This window comes from Oncorhynchus masou, chromosome 31 (genome assembly GCF_036934945.1).
Source record: "Oncorhynchus masou masou isolate Uvic2021 chromosome 31, UVic_Omas_1.1, whole genome shotgun sequence".
NCBI lineage: Eukaryota > Metazoa > Chordata > Actinopteri > Salmoniformes > Salmonidae > Oncorhynchus > Oncorhynchus masou.
Window position 1 is genome coordinate 10,734,412 of NC_088242.1, and position 23,803 is coordinate 10,758,214.

Here is a 23,803-nt window from a genome sequence, read left to right on the forward strand (position 1 = left end):
ATCCATCAAGGCTTGTGTCAGCCGTCCATTACAATCCATCAAGACTTGTGTAAACCGTCCATTACAATCCATCAAGGCTTGTGTCAACCGTCCATTACAATACATCAAGGCTTGTGTCAGCCATCCATTACAATCCATCAAGGCTTGTGTCCGCCATCCATTGCTTTGCGAAGTCTCTCATCAGCCCAGCGGCCAACAGAGCAGCAGCACTCAGAAGAGCTGCCAGATGACCAGGCCCTATGATTTCCTGTCAGCCTACAGCTGTTGCCCATCGTTCCACCAAGGCTGGTACAAAACGGGGTCTCACGACTGGACGACCAAAAGGCCAGAACAGTGGCTCTGAGTACCCATACTGAGTACCCATACTGAGTACCCATACTGAGTACCCATACTGAGTACCCATACTGAGTACCCATGCTAAAAAGAAAAGGCCTTCGGAAATTAGACATCACAAGTTGTCTGACTCAATGTATGCAAATAGTTCTCACCCAAGGTGAATAACGCACAATAAAGCACAAATGATGTTCCCCTTGAAGATGTCTCAATAAAATACAAACTGCTCAAGGGGAGTGGTTAGCCACTGGCATAGACAAAATATGTATGTATTAAGGATTTAGCGAATAACTTCATTAATCAGCCACTGAATCTAATTTGAGCATTAAGGGACCTTAATGGCTAGCTCGGTCCATGACATTATGTTACTATATCTTTCAATCTTGAAATAAAAGGTCAAATGTTATTCATCAGTTAATCCTTGCATTTAAAGCATACTAAATTGTTGACTTTTCACATACCTAAAAAGCCTAAGAGATGCAGAGGGAGAGCACAGTAACTACAGAGAGAAAGACAGAGGCATAATATTTGCTGTCTCCGTCTCTAGGTTGGGTCTGGGTTGGAGCGCTCTGATCTACCCAGCACATTCCACTGTGTCCACTGAGAGAGCTTGGCAGGTACACACCATCAAATACCCAGGGGAATTAGAGACACGCCCCAAACAAGACAGGCTCACACACACCTAAATAAGCATGCAAGGATACCATTTCTCTCATGCATTCTCTCAACCTCCCTGTCACTCAAACAAACAACAGAGCATTTCTTTGTTGTATTTTTAATGAATATGAACCTTATACATGCTCAGCTTAATCTTTATATATCAAAACTACTTTTCAAACAATCCATACTGTAGTGGCTGCCAGGTCGTCATTGTAAATAAGATTTTGTTCTTAATTGACTAGCCTGAATGAATAAAAGGTTAAATTAAAAGAAAGTACACAGTCGACAGCTTTCACTGACAGTATGTCAAATATGTACATCTGCAGGCACTAAAACAGTTTCCTGTCATTTCTGGTCTTGGGTAAGTATTTCCTGGCCCTCCTGTCCACATCCTGTTTTACTTCCATTTTAGCTCATCGAAAAGGGTTGGAAGACTTTGTCTGGACCCTGTTACCTGTCCAGAAAAATAAGTAATTAATTAGGAAAGTTTTTTCTAGTCAGGACATGTGATTGGGGAAAAACCCCTGGAGTTTCACTTATACTGAACAAAAATATAAACATTTATAAACAAGTTTGTTTACATCCCTGTTTAGTGAACTTTTTTATTATTTGTCAAGATAATCCATCCTCCTGAGGTGTGGCATATCAAGAAGATGATTAATCAGCATGATCATTACACAAGTGCACCTTGTGCTGGGGACAATAAAAGGCCACTCTTAAATGTGCAGTTTTGTCACACAGCACAATGCTGCAGATGTCTCAAGTTTTGAGGGAGCATGCTGACTGCAGGAATGTCCGCCAGAGCTGTTGCCAGAGATTTCATGTTCAGTTCTCTAACAAAAGCCGCCGACAAGTATCCTTTTAGAGAATTTGGCAGTATATCCCACCAGCCTCTCAACCGCAGACCATGTGTCACCATGTCAACCCAAGACTTCCACATCTGGCGTCGTCACCCGCGGGATCATCTGTCTGAAATAAAGCCCTTTTATAGGGAAAAACTCATTCTGATCAGCTGGGCCTGGCTCCCCATTGGGAGTAGGACCCGTGGATAGGGTGTGAGGGTTCGGTTTTGGAACAAGGCCCAACTAGGACCCATGGATAGGCCTGGCTCCCCATTGGGAGTAGGACCCGTGGATAGGGTGTGAGGGTTTGGTTTTGGAACAAGGCCCAACTAGGACCCATGGATAGGGTGTGAGGGTTTAGTTTTGGAACAAGGTCCAACTAGGACCCGTGGATAGGGTGTGAGGGTTTGGTTTTGGAACCAGGCCCAACTAGGACCCATGGATAGGGTATGAGGGTTTGGTCTGGAATGGGGCCCTGGCCTTGGAGGCTAATACTGAGCTTTAGGGACTTCTTCATCTGATTGGCTGTCATCAACTTGTATAAACAAAATATTGGGAAACCATCCTTGACATACTAAATGTCTTGAGGTTTCATGGAAAGTGAATACTGGATCGTGGCAAAAACAAAAATATATATATATTTTTTGATTTTGGTATATATTTTTTTCACCACTGATGTTACACTTGACATTATAATATTTAACAATAATAAAAAGCACATCATTATATTTCAAACACTTTGCAAAATACAATACAATACAATATATACTGTATGGATTTTTTCTGTTATCCAAACAACACCATTTAAAAAGTAAAAACTCCATGTGTAATTACTGTATGTGTTGGATTTTGCAGCTCGCGTTCAGTACAGCTGGTCCTATTGTTGTATTATACATGGTTACATTCACAATGAAAGAATAATGCCTGCGCCCTAAATGACACCCTGTTCCCTATGTCATGCACTACTTTGTACCACGGCCCATAGAGCTCTGGTCAGAAGTAGCGCACTGTCCAAGGAATAGGGTGCCATTTGGAATGCATACATTGTCAATATTAGTCCTGGGTTTTTCATTTCATATTTCAAAGAAGGAGAACCCCACCCTAGTGCAATAACCTAAATCTACAGATACAGTTTTCTTACATGGTTTGAATGTCCACAGTCACCAAACAACCAGAATGCAACTATGTGAGTGAATGTACAGATATGCCATGCTTTGTCTAGTTCATATGAAGTCCATTTAAGCACCTGTTGCTTTATCTAGTCTAGGTTCTGTTACTTTATCTAGTCCAGGTCCTGTTGCTTTATCTAGTCCAGGTTCTGTTGCTTTATCTAGTCCAGGTCCTGTTGCTTTGTCTAGTCCAGGTCCTGTTGCTTTGTCTAGTCCAGGTCCTGTTGCTTTGTCTAGTCCAGGTCCTGTTGCTTTGTCTAGTCCAGGTCCTGTTGCTTTGTCTAGTCCAGGTCCTGTTGCTTTGTCTAGTCTAGGTCCTGTTACTTTATCTAGTCTAGGTCCTGTTACTTTATCTAGTCCAGGTCCTGTTACTTTATCTAGTCTAGTTACAAATATGATCTGTCTCTACATCTGAAAGATATGATGTCACGCCCTGACCTTAGTTATCTTTGTTTTCTTTATTATTTTGGTTAGGTCAGTGTGTGACGAGGGTGGTAAGTGTAGTTTTAGTATCGTCTAGGGGTTTTTGTATGTCTAGGGGTTTTTGTATATCATGGGTTTTTGTATATCTAGGTGTTTATATGTCTATGGTTGCCTAGATTGGTTCCCAATCAGAGGCAGCTGTTTATCGTTGTCTCTGATTGGGGACCATATTTATGTAGCCATAGTCCTTGGGTATTTTGTGGGTTATTGTTTATGTGTAGTTGCATGTTAGCACGAGATTATCTGTTCTGTTCTGTTTGGTTGGTTGGTTGGTTGTTTGTTTGTTCTTTGTTTTAATAAAAGAAGAATGTATTCCAATCAAGCTGTGCCTTGGTCTCGTCGTTACGACAACCGTGACAGAGGAATACTCTTAACATAACATACAGTTTATCTGGGTGCAAAGTTGAAACTAATCATAATACTTTGCATCACACAACATACATGATTCATAAAGGCCCTGCTATCCCTGCTATCCTGTCCCAAATAGCACCGTACCGGTATTCCGTATTTAGTGCACCGTTATTTTTTTAACATGGTGAGTGGGCTCCTTGGGACGTGCCTACTCAGAGGATTATTTTTCCCCTCTCATACAGGAGAGGCCTAGAGCGCTCATCTGGTGGGGCGGTGTAATTCTATTTTTTATTTTATTTTATTAATATTATATTGTTTTATTTTTCAGGGGGTGCTGCAGAACCCTCAAGCACCACTACTTCCCGTGTGCTATGGGTTGTTGTGGCCATCTTGAACTGTGGCCATCTTGAATTGATTCTGTTTGGCTGTTTCCTGACACAACCTCCAAACGATCATCAATCTTCATCAGGCTGTGCGTGCAACATGTTTTTGTCAAATTAACAAGTGGCTTTTGGTTTACTTCTCAAAGTAAGTCAATGTCTCTCTTGATATCTGGATTAAAATACAATAATAACACACATAAAAAGACACAAAAAGAAAGTTAAGATATTCTTCCATGAACTGGGAACCAATCTTCTTCAAATTTTGGTCTCCTTCTCGCGTCACACTGGCCCATCATACAAGCCCACAACCCCCCTAGAATGCGTCCCAAGTGGTATCCCGTTCCCTATGTAGTGGACTATACAGCTAATAGGGTGCCATTTGGGACACAACCCCAAACCGACCCCTTCCCCCTACCCCTCGCTCTTGGGCTTGATAAGGTGTCCATTGAAGGTGATGTAGGTATCAAAGGCATCGCTGAAGATGCCATTCTCCCTTTCTCCTTTGAACATCCGGACCCACACCTGGTCCTCTCTCTCCAGCTCTAACATCAGGCTCTGGCTCTGCATGATGCTCCGGTCACTGGACTGGGCGTACAGGATCACCACCTCTCTCTCGTTATGCATCACGTGCACGTACGTCTCCTTCTGGTTCCACGTGTGCACGTTCAGGCTGAAGTAGTAGATTCCCGGCACGTAGCAGTAGAACTTGCCGGTGAACATGTTGAAGTGTCCGTAGAGGTTGACGAGCTCAGTGTCAAACACTAAGGTCTGGTAGTAGTCGTTGGAGTGGATGGCCTTCTTGCGGCCCACGGAGAAGGCAGCGTACTGGACCTTGCTGGGGTCACCCGGGGTCCCTATGCTCCCCTTGGTGCCCTTGATGCCGTTGGGCCCACGAGGGCCGGACTGGCCGGACTTGCCAGATTTACCGTAGGGCCCTCGCTGGCCGCTGTCCCCCTTCTCACCTAGAGAAGGACAAAGTAGAAATGATAGAAATGACCTCAGGTCAGTGGCTGGTCACAATGGTTTCCCCTGCGCATCAGTACTCAAGTAACTGACGATTAGGATTTTACCACATACAACGTGGCAGATACAAATACCCACAGCTGTTATTCCCTCTCCTAACCCACTGGTTTCAAAACTAGTTTTGGCCCAAAGCCTGTTACATTCTTTTGGAGGGGGTGTTGTTTTAAAACTGCATATTTCCCAGCATGCGTTTCGAATTAATGTGAGAGATACTCACCCATGGTTGTGTTTGTCAGTGACAGAGATATGATTGTTGCATTCAGTATTTCTTATTGCTAAAATCTTCACCAAATAAGTGCCTCAGTGGTTGAATGAGAAATATACTCTTTATAACCAGTTATGGCAAATAGTGATCCTTAAAATTGTGTTCTGGAAATCATCACTTATGGGCCACATCAGACTTGTAAATCACAATATGCTGTTTCCTAGAGATGGGGAAATTAAACTTCCTAAAGCATTGAGCATTTTCAGCCAATTGTGTCAAAAATAGGTCAAGTCAAGACGTTGACCAACGCTAACTGCAGACCCATTTGCTATGTAGTAGTATCTGTGGCATCACCTACCTTTGAGGATGGTTATGTTGATCTGTGGCACCGCCTGGTACTGTGGGTAGTGTTGTGGGTACTGGGGGTTGGCAGACTGAGTACGGACCTCCTCTCCAGGGTCACAGCACCGCTGACACTCTTTACCCATCACCTCGCTAGCAGAGAAAACAACGTCAACGGACACAACCCCAAATGGCACCCCAACTCCCTATTTAGTGCATCACTCTTGACCAGGGCCAAAAGTAGAGCACCATATAGGGACACTGGTCAAGAGAAGTGTACTGTATAGGGACCCTGGTCAAGAGAAGTGCTCTATATAGGGACCCTGGTCAAGAGAAGTGCACTACATAGGGAATAGGGTGCCACTTGGAGAGGTATTATTAGGTAGTATGTTGTATAGCAGTAATACCTGGCATCTCTGTGGTAGTCCCAGGTGTCTGGCCTGATGTCTGGCCTGGCATCTCTGTGGTAGTCCCTAGTGTCTGTCCTGGTGTCTGGCCTGGAGTCTGTCCTCTCTCTGTCCCTGTCTCTGTTCTTGCCTTGTTCCTGGTCGTATGGGGTCCGGTAGGGTTCACCTGACTCCACCAAAATAAGCAGCACCACCCACGCACACAAGGAAGAGGGTGGAGGCCCACCACCCACTTTCATCTTCAGGAAATAGGAAACAGGAAGTGACATCAGTCATGATCAGGAAGTGATTGAGCTCATAGGGTGAGGAATGGTCATCACTAGTTACCACAGCCACAAAGTAATTATGGCCAAACCCCACCTATTTATAAAACTACTCTTCCTCCAAATCGGATTTTAAACCTACCCTAACCACACTGCTAATGCCTAACCCTAACCCTAACCCTAACCACACTGCTAATGCCTAACCCTAACCCTAACCCTAGCCACACTGCTAATGCCTAACCCTAACCCTAACCCTAGCCACACTGCTAATGCCTAACCCTAACCCTAACCACACTGCTAATGCCTAACCCTAACTTTTAGTTTTCATGAATTTTTACAGTATAGACAATTTTGACTTTGTGGCTGTGGTAACTAGTGAGATGAGAGGATGCAAGGAATCAATGAAAATATAATTGAGATTCACCCGTAGATGTTGTTAATAATGGTTTTTGGGACTCTAGATTTACTATGAATGGTTCTCTTTCTCTAGGAGAGTGGTTACTACATAACGGGCCAAGTTGGGGAAGGACCCAGTGTCTCTGGAGACAGAGTGGTTTGCCCTGCTGCTGTAATGTATTTGTGGGATAAACTAACTCATTTCACACATTAGGCTAACTCATTTCACACATTAGACTAACTCATTTCACACATTAGACTAACTCATTTCACATATTAGACTAACTCATTTCACACATTAGGCTAACTCATTTCACACATTAGACTAACTCATTTCACACATTAAACTAACTCATTTCACACATTAGGCTAACTCATTTCACACATTAGACTAACTCATTTCACAGATTAGACTAACTCATTTCACACATTAGACGAACTCATTTCACAGATTAGACTAACTCATTTCACACATTAGACGAACTCATTTCACAGATTAGACTAACTCATTTCACAGATTAGACGAACTCATTTCACAGATTAGACTAACTCATTTCACACATTAGACGAACTCATTTCACAGATTAGACTAACTCATTTCACAGATTAGACGAACTCATTTCACAGATTAGACTAACTCATTTCACACATTAGACGAACTCATTTCACAGATTAGACTAACACCCAAATGGCGGCGAAAGAAATGGCAGCAGTTTTACCGCCGCCTAACCAATTTTGCTATTATGTGTTTTCTTTTCACTTTATTTGTAAGTTATTTTGTACATAATGTTTCTGCCACTGTATTTTACGGCAAAAAAAGAGCTTCTGGGCATCAGGACAGTGATCACTCACCTCAGATTAGACAAAGAGCTTCTGGACATCAGGACAGTGATCACTCACCTCGGATTAGACAAAGAGCTTCTGGATATCAGGACAGTGATCACTCACCTCGGATTAGACAAAGAGCTTCTGGACATCAGGACAGCAATCACTCACCTCAGATTAGACAAAGATTTTTTTAGTCAACAAGCAGGACGCACGGGATATACTGCTCACAGCCAACAAGACCGACATCCCCGTTATTCACAAGAGCGAAAAGACGCAGGTACAGAGGACACAGAGTGGGGTGCCTCGTAAGGATCCGCAGAAGGTGAGTGGGACAGCTGCCGTTACCATCAATTTTACTCGCCAACTTACAATCATTGGACAATAAAATAGACTAGGTATGATCACAAATATCCTATCAACGGGACACAAAAACAGTAACATCTTATGTTTCACAGAATCGTGGCTGAATAATGACATGGATATTCAGCTAACAGAATATACAATATACGAAGTAATGTATCTTATGATAAACTGTAGACCACACTATTTGCCAAGAAAGATTTCAGCTACACTTTTCGTGGCTGTTCATTTACCACCACAGACGGATGCTATCACTAAGACCGCACTCAGTCAGCTGTATAAGGAAATAAGCAAACAGGAAACCACTCACCCAGTGGCGGCACTCCTAGTGGCCGGAGACTTTAATGCAGGGAAACTTAAATCAGTTCTACCAAATTTCTATCAACATGTTAAATGCGCAGCCAGAAGGAAAACAATTCTAGACCACCTGTACTCCACACACAGAGACGAGTACAAAGCTCTCCCCCGCCCTCCATTTGGTAAATCTGACCACAATTCTATCCTCCTGATTCCTGCTTACAAACAAAAATTAAACCAGGAAGCACCAGTTACTCAGTCTATAAAAAAGTGATCAGATGCAGCAGATACTAATCTACAGGATTGTTTTGCTATGAAAGACTAGAACATGTTCCGGGATTCTTCAGATTGCATTGAGGAGTACACCACATCAGTCACTGGCTTTATCAATAAGTGCATCGAGGACGTTGTCCCCACAGTGACTGTACGTACATACCCCAACCAGTAGCCATGGATTACAGGCAACATTCGCACTAAACTAAAGGGTAGAGCTGCCGCTTTCAAGGTGCGGAACTCTGACCCGGAAGCTCATAAGAAATCCTGTATGCCCTCCGACGAACCATCAACCCGACAAAGCGCCAATACAGGGCTAAGATTGAATTGTACAACACTCCGCCGCTTGTCTTATGTGGCAGGGCTTGCAAACGATTATAGACTACATAGGGATGCACAGCCACTAGCTTCCCAGTGACACAAGCCTACCAGACAAGCTAAATCCCTTCTATGCTCACTTCGAGGCAAGCAACACTGAGGCATGCATGAGAGCATCAGTTGTTCCGGATGACAGTGTGATCACGCTCTCCGTAGCCGATGTGAGTAAGACCTTTAAACAGGTCAACATTCACAAGGCCTTTGGGCCAGACGGATTACCAGGACATGTGCTCCGGGCATGTGCTGACCAACTGGCAGGTGTCTTCACTGACATTTTCAATCTGTCCCTGATTGAGTCTGCAATACCAACATGTTTCAAGCAGACCACCCCAGTCCCTGTGCCCAAGAACACAAAGGCATCCTGCCTAAATTACTACAGACCCGTGGCACTCACATCCATGGCCATGAAGTGCTTTGAAAGGCTGGTAATGGTTCACATCAACACCATTATCCCAGAAACCCTAGACCCACTCCAATTTCCATACCGCCCAAACAGATCCACAGATGACGCAATCTCTATTGCACTCCACACTGCCCTTTCCCACCTGGACAAAAGGAACACCTACGTGAGAATGCTATTAATTGACTACAGCTCAGCGTTCAACACCATAGTGCCCTCAAAGCTCATCACTAAGCTAAGGATCCCTCTGCAACTGGATCCTAGACTTCCTGACGGGTCGCCCCCAAGTGGTGAGGGTAGGTAGCAACACATCTGCCACAATGATCCTCAACACTGGAGCCTCTCAGGGGTGCATGCTCAGTCCCCTCCTGTGCTCCCTGTTCACCCACGACTGTGTCGCCAGGCACGACTCCAACACCATCATTAAGTTTGCAGACGACACAACAGTGGTAGGCCTGATCACCGACAATGACGAGACAGGCTATAGGGAGGAGGTCAGAGACCTGTCCGGGTGGTGCCAGAATAACAACCTATCCCTCAATGTAACCAAGACTAAGGAGATGATTGTGGAATACAGGAAAAGGAGGACCAAGCATGCCCCCATCCTCATTGACGGGGCTGTAGTGGAGCAGATTGAGAGCTTCAAGTTCCTTGGTGTCCACATCACCAACAAACTAGAATGGTCCAAACACACCTAGACAGTCGTGAAGAGGGCACTACAAAGCCTATTCCCCCTTGGGAAACTAAAAAGATTTGGCATGGGTCCTCAGATACTCAAAAGGTTCTACAGCTGCAATATCGAGAGCATCCTGACTGGTTGCATCACTGCATGGTACGGCTACTCCGACCGTAAGGCACTACAGAGGGTAGTGCGTACGGCCCAGTACATCACTGGGGCCAAGCTTCCCGCCATCCAGGATCTCTACACCAGGCGGTGTCAGAGGAAGGCCCTAAAAATTGTCAAAGACCCCAGCCACCCCAGTCATAGACTGTTCTCTCTACTACCGCATGGCAAGTGGTACCGGAGTGCCAAGTCTAGGACAAAAAGGCTTCTCAACAGTTTTTACCCCCAAGCCATAAGACTCCTGAACAGGTAATCAAATGGCTACCCGGACTATTTGCATTGTGTGCCCCACCCCAACCCCTATTTTACGCTGCTGATACTCTCTGTTTATCATACATGCATAGTCACTTTAACCATACCTCATGTAGTACTACCTCAATCAGCCCGACTAACCGGTGCCTGTATATAGCCTCTAATGTACATAGCCTCTCTACTGTATATAGCCTCTCTACTGTATATAGCCTCTCTACTGTATATAGTCTCGCTACTGTATATAGCCTCTCTACTGTATATAGCCTCTCTACTGTATATAGCCTCTATGCTGTATATAGCCTCTCTACTGTATATAGCCTCTATGCTGTATATAGCCTCGCTACTGTATATACCCTCTCTACTGTATATAGCCTCACTACTGTATATAGCCTCTCTACTGTATATAGCCTCGCTACTGTATATAGCCTCTCTACTGTATGTAGACTCTCTACTGTGTATAGCCTCTCTACTGTATATAGTCTCGCTACTGTATATAACCTCTCTAATGTATATAACCTCTCTAATGTATATAGCCTTTCTACTGTATATAGCCTCTCTACTTTATATAGCCTCTATGCTGTATATAGCCTCTCTACTGTATATAGCCTCACAACTGTATATGGCCTCTACTGTATACAGCCTCTATACTGAATATAGCCTCTCTACTGTATATAGCCTCTCTACTGTATATAGTCTCGCTACTGTTTTTAGCCTCGCTACTGTTATAGCCTCTCTACTGTATATAGCCTCTCTACTGTATATAGCCTCACTACTATTATAGCCTCTCTACAGTATATAGCCTCTCTACTGTATATAGCCTCTCTACTGTATATAGCCTTGCTGCTGTATATAGCCTCTCTACTGTATATAGCCTCACTACTGTATATAGCCTCTGTACTGTATATAGCCTCTCTACAGTTATAGCCTCTCTACTGTATATAGCCTCTCTACTGTATATAGCCTCTCTACTGTTATAGCCTCTCTACTGTTATAGCCTCTCTACTGTATATAGCCTCTCTGCTGTATATAGCCTCTCTACTGTATATAGCCTCTCTACCGTATATAGCCTCGCGAATGTACATAGCCTCTCTACTGTATATAGCCTCGCTAATGTATATAGCCTCTCTACTGTATATAGCCTCTCTACTGTTATAGCCTCTCTACTGTATATAGCCTCTCTACTGTATATAGCCTCGCTAATGTATATAGCCTCTCTACTGTTTATAGCCTCTCTACTGTATATAGCCTCTCTACTGTATATAGCCTCTCTACTGTTATAGCCTCTCTACTGTTATAGCCTCTCTACTGTATATAGCCTCTCTGCTGTATATAGCCTCTCTACCGTATATAGCCTCGCGAATGTACATAGCCTCTCTACTGTATATAGCCTCGCTAATGTATATAGCCTCTCTACTGTATATAGCCTCTCTACTGTTATAGCCTCTCTGCTGTATATAGCCTCTCTGCTGTATATAGCCTCTCTACTGTTATAGCCTCTCTACTGTATATAGTCTCGCTACTGTTTTTAGCCTCGCTACTGTTATAGCCTCTCTACTGTATATAGCCTCTCTACTGTATATAGCCTCTCTACTGTTATAGCCTCTCTACTGTATATAGCCTCGCTACTGTATATAGCCTCTCTACTGTATATAGCCTCTGTACTGTATATAGCCTCTCTACAGTTATAGCCTCTCTACTGTTATAGCCTCTCTACTGTATATAGCCTCTCTACTGTATATAGCCTTGCTGCTGTATATAGCCTCTCTACTGTATATAGCCTCACTACTGTATATAGCCTCACTACTGTATATAGCCTCTCTACTGTATATAGCCTCTCTACTGTTATAGCCTCTCTACTGTATATAGCCTCTCTACTATTATAGCCTCTCTACTGTATATAGCCTCGCTAATGTATATAGCCTCTCTAATGTATTTGGCCTCTCTACTGTATATAGCCTCTCTACTGTTATAGCCTCTCTACTGTATATAGCCTCTCTACTGTATATAGCCTCTCTACTGTATATATCCTCTCTACTATTATAGCCTCTCCACTGTATATAGCCTCTCTACTGTATAAAGCCTCCCTACTGTTATAGCCTCTCTACTGTATATAGCCTCTTTAAGGTAATGATAACATTACTCCCTTGAACCGCCCTGACGATCAGATATGTTTTGAAGATCAAAGGTCAAGTTAATAAGGGTCACTGCTCTCTCTCCCTGAAGAAGTGTGAGAGGAATGTTATGTTACTCTTCAGATCAGGACTATGGTTTGAGAGAGAGTCAGCTGACTGATGGTGTATGAGATGTTGTTGTCACATAAGGACCAGGAGGAATGTGCAGCCAGCAGCACTGGCACCAAAGACCTATATGAACCATTTGACGTTAGGCTGATGTTCTGAAATTACAGGTTATATGTTCTATGTCCACATGGCTCCTGGCGTTGTATTTCGGTTTTTGATCTCTCTCAGTATTCCTGTATTTCTGTCTGCTGCTATAATGAATCTCCTCTGGGGATAATCAAAGTATTAATCTATCGAAAGAAAGGCAGATCATTACCTTTCAGTGCACTGGTAGGGCTTGATTGTTTTTCTTCTCCAATTAGGAGATCGTATCACCCTAAAGTCTATAATCACCATTAACTCTCCTCTCTCCGTATCAAGGTAATTAATAGCATCACAGCAGTTATTAACCTGTTTTGTTTCCTGTGATCGGCGTTTAAAGCGAGTAGCTACGTTGGAGTAGAGCTGTGCTGTTGAAGTCCAATCATCAGGTTGAGACCAGATGAAACAGTGTTCCTGTCAGGTAGACTCCCTCTCCAGTCTCTAGGTCATCAGGTTGAGACCAGATGAAACAGTGTTCCTGTCAGGTAGACTCCCTCTCCAGTCTCTAGGTCATCAGGTTGAGACCAGATGAAACAGTGTTCCTGTCAGGTAGACTGCCTCTCCAGCCTCTAGGTCATCAGGTTGAGACCAGATGAAACAGTGTTCCTGTCAGGTAGACTCCCTCTCCAGTCTCTAGGTCATCAGGTTGAGACCAGATGAAACAGTGTTCCTGTCAGGTAGACTCCGTCTCCAGTCTCTAGGTCATCAGGTTGAGACCAGATGAAACAGTGTTCCTGTCAGGTAGACTCCCTCTCCAGTCTCTAGGTCATCAGGTTGAGACCAGATAAAACAGTGTTCCTGTCAGGTAGACTCCCTCTCCAGTCTCTAGGTCATCAGGTTGAGACCAGATGAAACAGTGTTCCTGTCAGGTAGACTCCTCTCCAGTCTCTAGGTCATCAGGTTGAGACCAGATGAAACAGTGTTCCTGTCAGGTAGACTCCTCTCCAGTCTCTAGGTCATCAGGTTGAGACCAGATGAAACAGTGTTCCTGTCAGGTAGACTCCCTCTCCAGTCTCTAGGTCATCAGGCTGAGACCAGATAAAACAGTGTTCCTGTCAGGTAGACTCCTCTCCAGTCTCTAGGTCATCAGGTTGAGACCAGATGAAACAGTGTTCCTGTCAGGTAGACTCCCTCTCCAGTCTCTAGGTCATCAGGTTGAGACCAGATGAAACAGTGATCCTGTCAGGTAGACTCCCTCTCCAGTCTCTAGGTCATCAGGCTGAGACCAGATGAAACAGTGTTCCTGTCAGGTAGACTCCCTCTCCAGCCTCTAGGTCATCAGGTTGAGACCAGATGAAACAGTGTTCCTGTCAGGTAGACTCCCTCTCCAGTCTCTAGGTCATCAGGTTGAGACCAGATGAAACAGTGTTCCTGTCAGGTAGACTCCTCTCCAGTCTCTAGGTCATCAGGTTGAGACCAGATGAAACAGTGTTCCTGTCAGGTAGACTCCCTCTCCAGTCTCTAGGTCATCAGGTTGAGACCAGATGAAACAGTGTTCCTGTCAGGTAGACTCCCTCTCCAGTCTCTAGGTCATCAGGTTGAGACCAGATGAAACAGTGTTCCTGTCAGGTAGACTCCCTCTCCAGTCTCTAGGTCATCAGGTTGAGACCAGATGAAACAGTGTTCCTGTCAGGTAGACTCCCTCTCCAGTCTCTAGGTCATCAGGTTGAGACCAGATAAAACAGTGTTCCTGTCAGGTAGACTCCCTCTCCAGTCTCTAGGTCATCAGGTTGAGACCAGATAAAACAGTGTTCCTGTCAGGTAGACTCCCTCTCCAGCCTCTAGGTCATCAGGTTGAGACCAGATGAAACAGTGTTCCTGTCAGGTAGACTGCCTCTCCAGCCTCTAGGTCATCAGGTTGAGACCAGATGAAACAGTGTTCCTGTCAGGTAGACTCCCTCTCCAGTCTCTAGGTCATCAGGTTGAGACCAGATGAAACAGTGTTCCTGTCAGGTAGACTGCCTCTCCAGCCTCTAGGTCATCAGGTTGAGACCAGATGAAACAGTGTTCCTGTCATGTAGACTCCCTCTCCAGTCTCTAGGTCATCAGGTTGAGACCAGATGAAACAGTGTTCCTGTCAGGTAGACTCCCTCTCCAGTCTCTAGGTCATCAGGCTGAGACCAGATGAAACAGTGTTCCTGTCAGGTAGACTCCCTCTCCAGTCTCTAGGTCATCAGGTTGAGACCAGATGAAACAGTGTTCCTGTCAGGTAGACTCCTCTCCAGTCTCTAGGTCATCAGGTTGAGACCAGATAAAACAGTGTTCCTGTCAGGTAGACTCCCTCTCCAGTCTCTAGGTCATCAGGTTGAGACCAGATGAAACAGTGTTCCTGTCAGGTAGACTCCGTCTCCAGTCTCTAGGTCATCAGGTTGAGACCAGATGAAACAGTGTTCCTGTCAGGTAGACTCCCTCTCCAGTCTCTAGGTCATCAGGTTGAGACCAGATGAAACAGTGTTCCTGTCAGGTAGACTCCCTCTCCAGTCTCTAGGTCATCAGGTTGAGACCAGATAAAACAGTGTTCCTGTCAGGTAGACTCCTCTCCAGCCTCTAGGTCATCAGGTTGAGACCAGATGAAACAGTGTTCCTGTCAGGTAGACTCCTCTCCAGTCTCTAGGTCATCAGGTTGAGACCAGATGAAACAGTGTTCCTGTCAGGTAGACTCCCTCTCCAGTCTCTAGGTCATCAGGCTGAGACCAGATGAAACAGTGTTCCTGTCAGGTAGACTCCCTCTCCAGCCTCTAGGTCATCAGGTTGAGACCAGATAAAACAGTGTTCCTGTCAGGTAGACTCCCTCTCCAGTCTCTAGGTCATCAGGTTGAGACCAGATGAAACAGTGTTCCTGTCAGGTAGACTCCCTCTCCAGTCTCTAGGTCATCAGGTTGAGACCAGATGAAACAGTGTTCCTGTCAGGTAGACTCCCTCTCCAGCCTCTAGGTCATCAGGTTGAGAACAGATAAAACAGTGTTCCTGTCAGGTAGACTCCCTCTCCAGTCTCTAGGTCATCAGGTTGAGACCAGATGAAACAGTGTTCCTGTCAGGTAGACTCCCTCTCCAGTCTCTAGGTCATCAGGTTGAGACCAGATAAAACAGTGTTCCTGTCAGGTAGACTCCCTCTCCAGTCTCTAGGTCATCAGGCTGAGACCAGATGAAACAGTGTTCCTGTCAGGTAGACTCCCTCTCCAGTCTCTAGGTCATCAGGTTGAGACCAGATAAAACAGTGTTCCTGTCAGGTAGACTCCCTCTCCAGTCTCTAGGTCATCAGGCTGAGACCAGATGAAACAGTGTTCCTGTCAGGTAGACTCCTCTCCAGTCTCTAGGTCATCAGGTTGAGACCAGATGAAACAGTGTTCCTGTCAGGTAGACTCCTCTCCAGTCTCTAGGTCATCAGGTTGAGACCAGATAAAACAGTGTTCCTGTCAGGTAGACTCCCTCTCCAGTCTCTAGGTCATCAGGTTGAGACCAGATAAAACAGTGTTCCTGTCAGGTAGACTCCTCTCCAGTCTCTAGGTCATCAGGTTGAGACCAGATGAAACAGTGTTCCTGTCAGGTAGACTCCCTCTCCAGTCTCTAGGTCATCAGGTTGAGACCAGATGAAACAGTGTTCCTGTCAGGTAGACTCCCTCTCCAGCCTCTAGGTCATCAGGTTGAGACCAGATGAAACAGTGTTCCTGTCAGGTAGACTCCCTCTCCAGTCTCTAGGTCATCAGGTTGAGACCAGATGAAACAGTGTTCCTGTCAGGTAGACTCCCTCTCCAGTCTCTAGGTCATCAGGTTGAGACCAGATAAAACAGTGTTCCTGTCAGGTAGACTCCCTCTCCAGTCTCTAGGTCATCAGGTTGAGACCAGATGAAACAGTGTTCCTGTCAGGTAGACTCCCTCTCCAGTCTCTAGGTCATCAGGCTGAGACCAGATGAAACAGTGTTCCTGTCAGGTAGACTCCCTCTCCAGTCTCTAGGTCATCAGGTTGAGACCAGATGAAACAGTGTTCCTGTCAGGTAGACTCCCTCTCCAGCCTCTAGGTCATCAGGTTGAGACCAGATAAAACAGCACCCATACTTGACCATTGAGCAAAAGCCTGTGCTGTCTTGCATATCTGTGAACCAATGTGGCGGTAAATCAAACAAACACTACTGTACGTCCCACATGGCACCCTATTCCCTACATAGTGCACTAGTTTAGATCAGAGCCCTATTCCCTACGTAGTGCACTAGTTTAGATCAGAGCCCTATTACCTACATTGTGCACTAGTTTAGATCAGAGCCCTAATCCCCATATAGTGCACTAGTTTAGATCAGAGCCCTATTCCCTACATAGTGCACTAGTTTAGATTAGAGCCCTATTCCCCATATAGTGCACTAGTTTAGATCAGAGCCCTATTCCCTACATAGTGCACAAGTTTAGATCAGAGCCCTAATCCCCATATAGTGCACTAGTTTAGATCAGAGCCCTATTCCCTACATAGTGCACTAGTTTAGATCAGAGCCCTATTCCCCATATAGTGCACTTGTTTAGATCAGAGCCCTATTCCCTACATAGTGCACTAGTTTAGATCAGAGCCCTATTCCCTATATAGTGCACTTGTTTAGATCAGAGCCCTATTCCCCATATAGTGCACTAGTTTAGATCAGAGCCCTATTCCCCATATAGTGCACTAGTTTAGATCAGAGCCCTATTCCCCATATAGTGCACTAGTTTAGATCAGAGCCCTATTCCCCATATAGTGCACTAGTTTAGATCAGAGCCCTATTCCTCACATAGTGCAGTACAAAAGTAGCGGACTAGAAAGGGAATAGTTTGCCGTGTGGAACACAGAACTGACAGAGTGTAACGATCTTCATCTGAGGAACAGGAAAGATCGGACCAAAACGCAGCGTTGTAAGTGTCCATGTTAATTTAGTGTAACTGAACACGAAATACAAAATAACACAATGTGAAACAACGAAAATCGAAACAGTCCTGAAAGGTGACACAACACAAAACAGGAAACAACTACCCACAAACACCAGTTGGGAAAAGGCTACCTAAGTATGGTTCTCAATCAGAGACAACGATAGACAGCTGCCTCTGATTGGGAACCACACCAGGCCAAACACAGAAAAGAAAACATAGAAAAACAACATAGAATGCCCACCCCAACTCACGCCCCAAACCAAAATAGAGACATAACAAAGGAACTAAGGTCAGGGCGTGACACAGAGAAGGTTTATACGCAGTCTAATATGGCAAGAGACTAACAATAAAGGATCTGAAGTATGAATAAACAGGAACGTCACGGTTTACAAGGAGCGAGAGAGAGAAAGAGAGAGAGAGAGAGAGAGAGAGAGAGAAGGCACTCTTCAATGAAACAGGAGAGAATATATTGTGTGTGTGTGTGTGTGTGTGTGTGTGTGTGTGTGTGTGTGTGTGTGTGTGTGTGTGTGTGTGTGTGTGTGTGTGTGTGTGTGTGTGTGTGTGTGTGTGTGTGTGTGTGTGTGTGTGTGTGTGTGTGTGTGTGTGTGTGTGTGTGTGTGAGAATGTGAGAATGTGAGAGAATGCGTGTGTGTGCGTGCATGACTTTGTCTCCTCATCTGAGAGCATGATAACCGTGATGCCAGGTGCATCTGAAGAAGTTGAAAGGCATTGTGGCCACAGCTGAATCTCTAATCCCCTGGTTAATCTCATGTGTTCACTTTATGAACTCTGACCTCTAACACTGAATCTTCATGCAAGTTGACGCTTCCCAAATGGCTCCCTATTCCATTTATGGTGCTCTACTTTTGACGAGGGCCCATAGGGCTCTGGTGGTCAACAGTAGTGCATTATATAGTGAACAGAATAAAGGCCAGACCAGGTCTACCCTTCACCCTCTGCTCTGTTATTAGTTCTCTCCTCTCTCTAATCTAAACGCAGCAGGAACAGGGAAGCTATTGGAGACAGAGGATCCATCCTAAATGGATTCCAATTCAACAACAGTAAAATGGGCTTAAAGAATTCTGGAATTATTGTGTCCTGTGTGGCTCAGTCGGTAGAGCATGGCGCTTGCAACGCCAACCGTCGTGGGTTCGATTCCCGCTGGGGCCACCCATATGTAAATGTAGTGGCCCCAGCCGACTTGTAAGTCGCTTTGGACAAAAGCGTCTGCTAAATGGGATATATTATTATTATTATATTATTTTCTGAGTGGTTTTCCCAGTTGATGTTTACAGAGATGGTATCTAAGTGTTTGTTTTAGAGATGGTATCTAAGTGTTTGTTTTACAGATGGTATCTAAGTGTTTGTTTTAGAGACGGTATCTAAGTGTTTGTTTTAGAGATGGTATCTAAGTGTTTGTTTTAGAGGTGGTAACTAAGTGTTTGTTTTAGAGATGGTATCTAAGTGTTTGTTTTAGAGATGGTATCTAAGTGTTTGTTTTAGAGACGGTATCTAAGTGTTTGTTTTAGAGACGGTATCTAAGTGTTTGTTTTAGAGATGGTATCTAAGTGTTTGTTTTAGAGACGGTATCTAAGTGTTTGTTTTAGAAATGGTAACTAAGTGTTTGTTTTAGAGACGGTATCTAAGTGTTTGTTTTAGAGATGGTATCTAAATGTTTGTTTTAGAGATGGTATCTAAGTGTTTGTTTTAGAGATGGTATCTAAGTGTTTGTTTTAGAGATGGTATCTAAGTGTTTGTTTTAGAGATGGTATCTAAGTGTTTGTTTTAGAGATGGTATCTAAGTGTTTGTTTTAGAGATGGTATCTAAGTGTTTGTTTTAGAGATGGTATCTAAGTGTTTGTTTTAGAGATGGTATCTAAGTGTTTGTTTTAGAGATGGTATCTAAGTGTTTGTTTTAGAGATGGTATCTAAATGTTTGTTTTAGAGATGGTATCTAAGTGTTTGTTTTAGAGATGGTATCTAAGTGTTTGTTTTAGAGACGGTATCTAAGTGTTTGTTTTAGAGATGTTTGTTTTAGAGATGGTATCTAAGTGTTTGTTTTAGAGATGGTATCTAGTGTTTGTTTTAGAGATGGTATCTAAGTGTTTGTTTTAGAGATGGTATCTAAGTGTTTGTTTTAGAGACGGTTTTAGAGATGGTATCTAAATGTTTGTTTTAGAGACGGTATCTAAGTGTTTGTTTTAGAGATGGTATCTAAGTGTTTGTTTTAGAGATGTTTGTAGAGATGGTATCTAAGTGTTTGTTTTAGAGATGGTATCTAAGTGTTTGTTTTAAGATGTATTTGTTTTTTAGAGATGGTATCTAAGTGTTTGTTTTAGAGATGGTATCTAAGTGTTTGTTTTAGAGATGGTCTAAGTGTTTGTTTTAGAGATGGTATCTAAGTGTTTGTTTTAGAGATGGTATCTAAGTGTTTGTTTTAGAGATGGTAACTAAGTGTTTGTTTTAGAGATGGTAACTAAGTGTTTGTTTTAGAGATGGTATCTAAGTGTTTATTTTAGAGATGGTCAGAGAGTGTTTATTTTGTATACTCTGATCCATTTTACTCCATGTTACTCATTGTAGTTTATTTGAAACAGTGGTTGTGTCTATTTACAGCAAATGGAGGGCACTTTATCACCCTTTGTATCCCCATTTTAAGTTATTAATCCACATTTGTAATATTTCAAGCAGATAACTAACTAAACCAGTGTTCAAATAGTAAAGAAAGAACTTTCTGTTTTCTCATAAGACGCGATTTTGAACAAAGGACAACTCTTAAATGCTTTTTTTAGTTGGCCCCTAACATGTTTACAATCGCAAGTCTGATATCTTCCTAACCCTCTCCTCTCTTCACTCCAGATCCGCTCCAGAGATGTTTACACTACAGTGGCCACACACACACACACCCAGTGGTTCAGAGCCCACACACACACACACACACACACACACACACACACACACACACACACACACACACACACACACACACACACACACACTACAGTATTATATATACTACAGTATTGCGTCAGTCCTCGGACTGGTGAGTTCAGGGAACGGTGAGAGAAATGAAATGGTCCATCACCAACCACAGTCCTGACCTTCACAGTGTTAAATTGTCCATCACCAACCACAGTCCTGACCTTCACAGTGTTAAATGGTCCATCACCAACCACGGTCCTGACCTTCACATTGTTAAATGGTCCATCACCAACCACAGTCCTGACCTTCACAGTGTTAAATGGTCCATCACCAACCACAGTCCTGACCTTCACAGTGTTTAATGGTCCATCACCAACAACAGTCCTGACCTTCACAGTGTTAATACTTCCCATATCTCCAGGGAACTCTTTGTGTGTGTGGGCTCTTAAACACTGGGTGTGTGTGTGTGTGTGGGCTCTTAACCACTGGGTGTGTGTGTGTGTGTGTGTGTGTGTGTGTGTGTGTGTGTGTGTGTGTGTGTGTGTGTGTGTGTGTGTGTGTGTGTGTGTGTGTGTGTGTGTGTGTGTGTGTGTGTGTGTGTGTGCGTGCGTGCGTGCGTGCGTGCGTGTGTGTGTGCGTGCGCACGTATGTGTGTGTGTTAATTGTGAGTGTGTGTGTGTGTGTGTGTGTGTGTGTGTGTGTGTGTGTGTGTGTGTGTGTGTGTGTGTGTGTGTGTGTGTGTGTGCGTGTGTGTGTGTGTGTGTGTGTGTGTGTGCGTGCGTGCGTGCGTGCGTGCGTGTGCGTGTGCGTGTGTGTGACTAATTGCCTTACCTACATGTCTTCATAACTGCGTGTGAGGGTGTGTCTGTCTTCCTGCATATTGACTGCCAGGACAAAAGGAGACGTAAGGTACAGAAGTCAACAACAACTGTGTCTGTTTGTTGACTGAGTGTTCAATAATACAGACAAGTAGCTTCACGTATCTCTTATATGTTGTGTAACACCCCCCCCCCCTCCCACACACACACACACAAACTGAGAGGGCGGTAAATATTGGGTCCCACCCTAACCGTTCCCCCCTGATGCCTTTTCCCTGAGAAATAGTTCTGCGTTGATACAATCTCATATATGTTTTCTCTCTGTTAGTCTGGCCCGATGAAAGATTAATCTGATCCTAGGTCTGTGGTTAGGGGTAGAGGCTACGTCCCATTTCCCTCCATAGTGCACGACTTTTGACCAGAGCCCTTGAGCACTGCATAGAGAACAGGGTTTCCATTTGGGACGTAGCCAGTCGACCCCCAGGCATATTCCCCATCTTGTATTTGTGTCGTTGTTTTAGTTGAGGAGCAGCTTCAATAGCCTGCTGTCCATCAGTAGCAGACACACACACACACGCACGCACGCACACACACACAAGCACACACACACACACACACACTAATGTTAAAATGCCAGGAGCATCTTCACCTGTTGCGTGACAGAGCATCACCAATTAAACAAAACACTTACTGTGCATCCCAAATGGCACCCTATTCCCCATATAGTGCACTAGTTTAGATCAGAGCCCTAGTCCTGGCCAAAAGTAGTGCACAAAATAGGTAATAGGGTACTATTTGGGACGTAGGCCTGTTAATGGTGTAGTGAAGGCTAAAAACAGACCTGTACTCACCTGGTACAATATGCAGACAAGAACTGTGCAGTGCCTTTTTGGGAACTACTGTAGAAGAACATTCTTAAGGTTGGAGTATTACATTTAGACATTGTTTTACATATTCTCTGACACTCTCCCTCTGACACTCTCTCTCTCTGACACACACTCTCTCTCTCTGACACTCTCTCTCTCTGACACTCTCTCTCTCTGACACACACTCTCTCTCTCTGACACTCTCTCTGACACTCTCTCTCTCTGACACTCTCTCCCTCTGACACTCTCTCCCTCTGACACTCTCTCTCTCTGACACTGTCTCTCTCTGACACTCTCTCTCTCTGACACTCTCTCCCTCTGACACTCTCTCCCTCTGACACTCTTTCTCTCTGACACTCTCTCTGACACTCTCTCTCTCTCTGACACACACTCTCTCTCTCTCTGACACTCTCTCTGACACTCTCTCTCTCTGACACACACTCTCTCTCTCTGACACTCTCTCTCTCTGACACACACACTCTCTCTCTCTCTCTCTGTCCCTCCCTCTCTCCCTTTCTCTGCACACCCCCCCAGCCTACCCTTTCTCCCTCACTCTCTTTCAATTCAATCTTCAATTTAAGGGTCTCTCTCTCCCTGGGCTCTCTCTCCCTCCCTCTCTCCTTCTCCCTGGGCTCTCTCTCCCTCCCTCTCTCCTTATTTCTCCCTGGGCTCTCTCTCCCTCCCTCTCTCCTTCTCTCTCCCTGGGCTCTCTCTCCCTCCCTCTCTCCTTCTCTCTCCCTCCCTTCCTCCCTCTCTCTCCTTCTCATTCTCTCTCTCCTTCTGTCTCCCTGGGCTCTCTCTCCTTCCCATTCTCCTTCTCTCTCCCTGGGCTCTCTCTCCCTCCCTCTCTCCTTCTCTCTCCCTCCCTTCCTCCCTCTCATTCTCTCTCTCATTCTCTCTCCCTCCCTTTCTCCTTCTCTCTCCCTGGGCTCTCTCTCCCTCCCTCTCTCCTTCTCTCTCCCTCCCTTCCTCCCTATCTCTCCCTCTCATTCTCTCTCTCCTTCTCTCTCCCTGGGCTCTCTCTCCCTCCCTTTCTCCTTCTCTCTCCCTGGGCTCTCTCTCCCTCCCTCTCTCCCTCCCTTCCTCCCTCTCTCTCCCTCTCATTCTCTCTCTCCTTCTCTCTCCCTGGGCTCACTCTCCCTCCCTTTCTCCTTCTCTCTCCCTGGGCTCTCTCTCCCTCCCTTTCTCCTTCTCTCTCCCTGGGCTCTCTCTCCCTATCTCCTTCTCTCTCCCTCCCTTCCTCCCTCTCTCTCCCTCTCATTCTCTCTCTCCTTCTCTCTCTCTGGGCTCTCTCTCCCTCCCTTTCTCCTTCTCTCTCCCTGGGCTCTCTCTCCCTCCCTCTCTCTTTCTCTCTCCCTCCCTCTCTCTCCCTCTCATTCCCATGGCAAGACATAAGTTGAGCAGTAACAGCAGGTTTAGCAGCACCCTGAAGTCTTT

The 23,803-nt window shown here is 44.8% G+C and overlaps 1 protein-coding gene across 2 annotated transcripts in view; it reads right to left on the minus strand.

The window, feature by feature from the left end:
• Positions 1–1,098: 1,098 nt before the first annotated feature.
• The window catches only part of LOC135523402 (complement C1q tumor necrosis factor-related protein 1-like), a 23,812-nt gene continuing 1,107 nt past the window's right edge, over positions 1,099–23,803 (minus strand). The window contains exons 2-5 of one of the 2 annotated variants that reach the window (XM_064950051.1): positions 21,514–21,566; positions 6,199–6,437; positions 5,808–5,944; positions 1,099–5,183 (exon numbers count right to left, since the gene is read on the minus strand). In XM_064950051.1, coding sequence (XP_064806123.1) covers positions 4,633–5,183; positions 5,808–5,944; positions 6,199–6,437 — 927 coding nt within the window. In that variant the 5' untranslated portion in view covers positions 21,514–21,566 and the 3' untranslated portion in view covers positions 1,099–4,632. The remainder of the gene's footprint in view (positions 5,184–5,807; positions 5,945–6,198; positions 6,438–21,513; positions 21,567–23,803) is intronic. The other variant, XM_064950050.1, reaches the window with a different exon arrangement.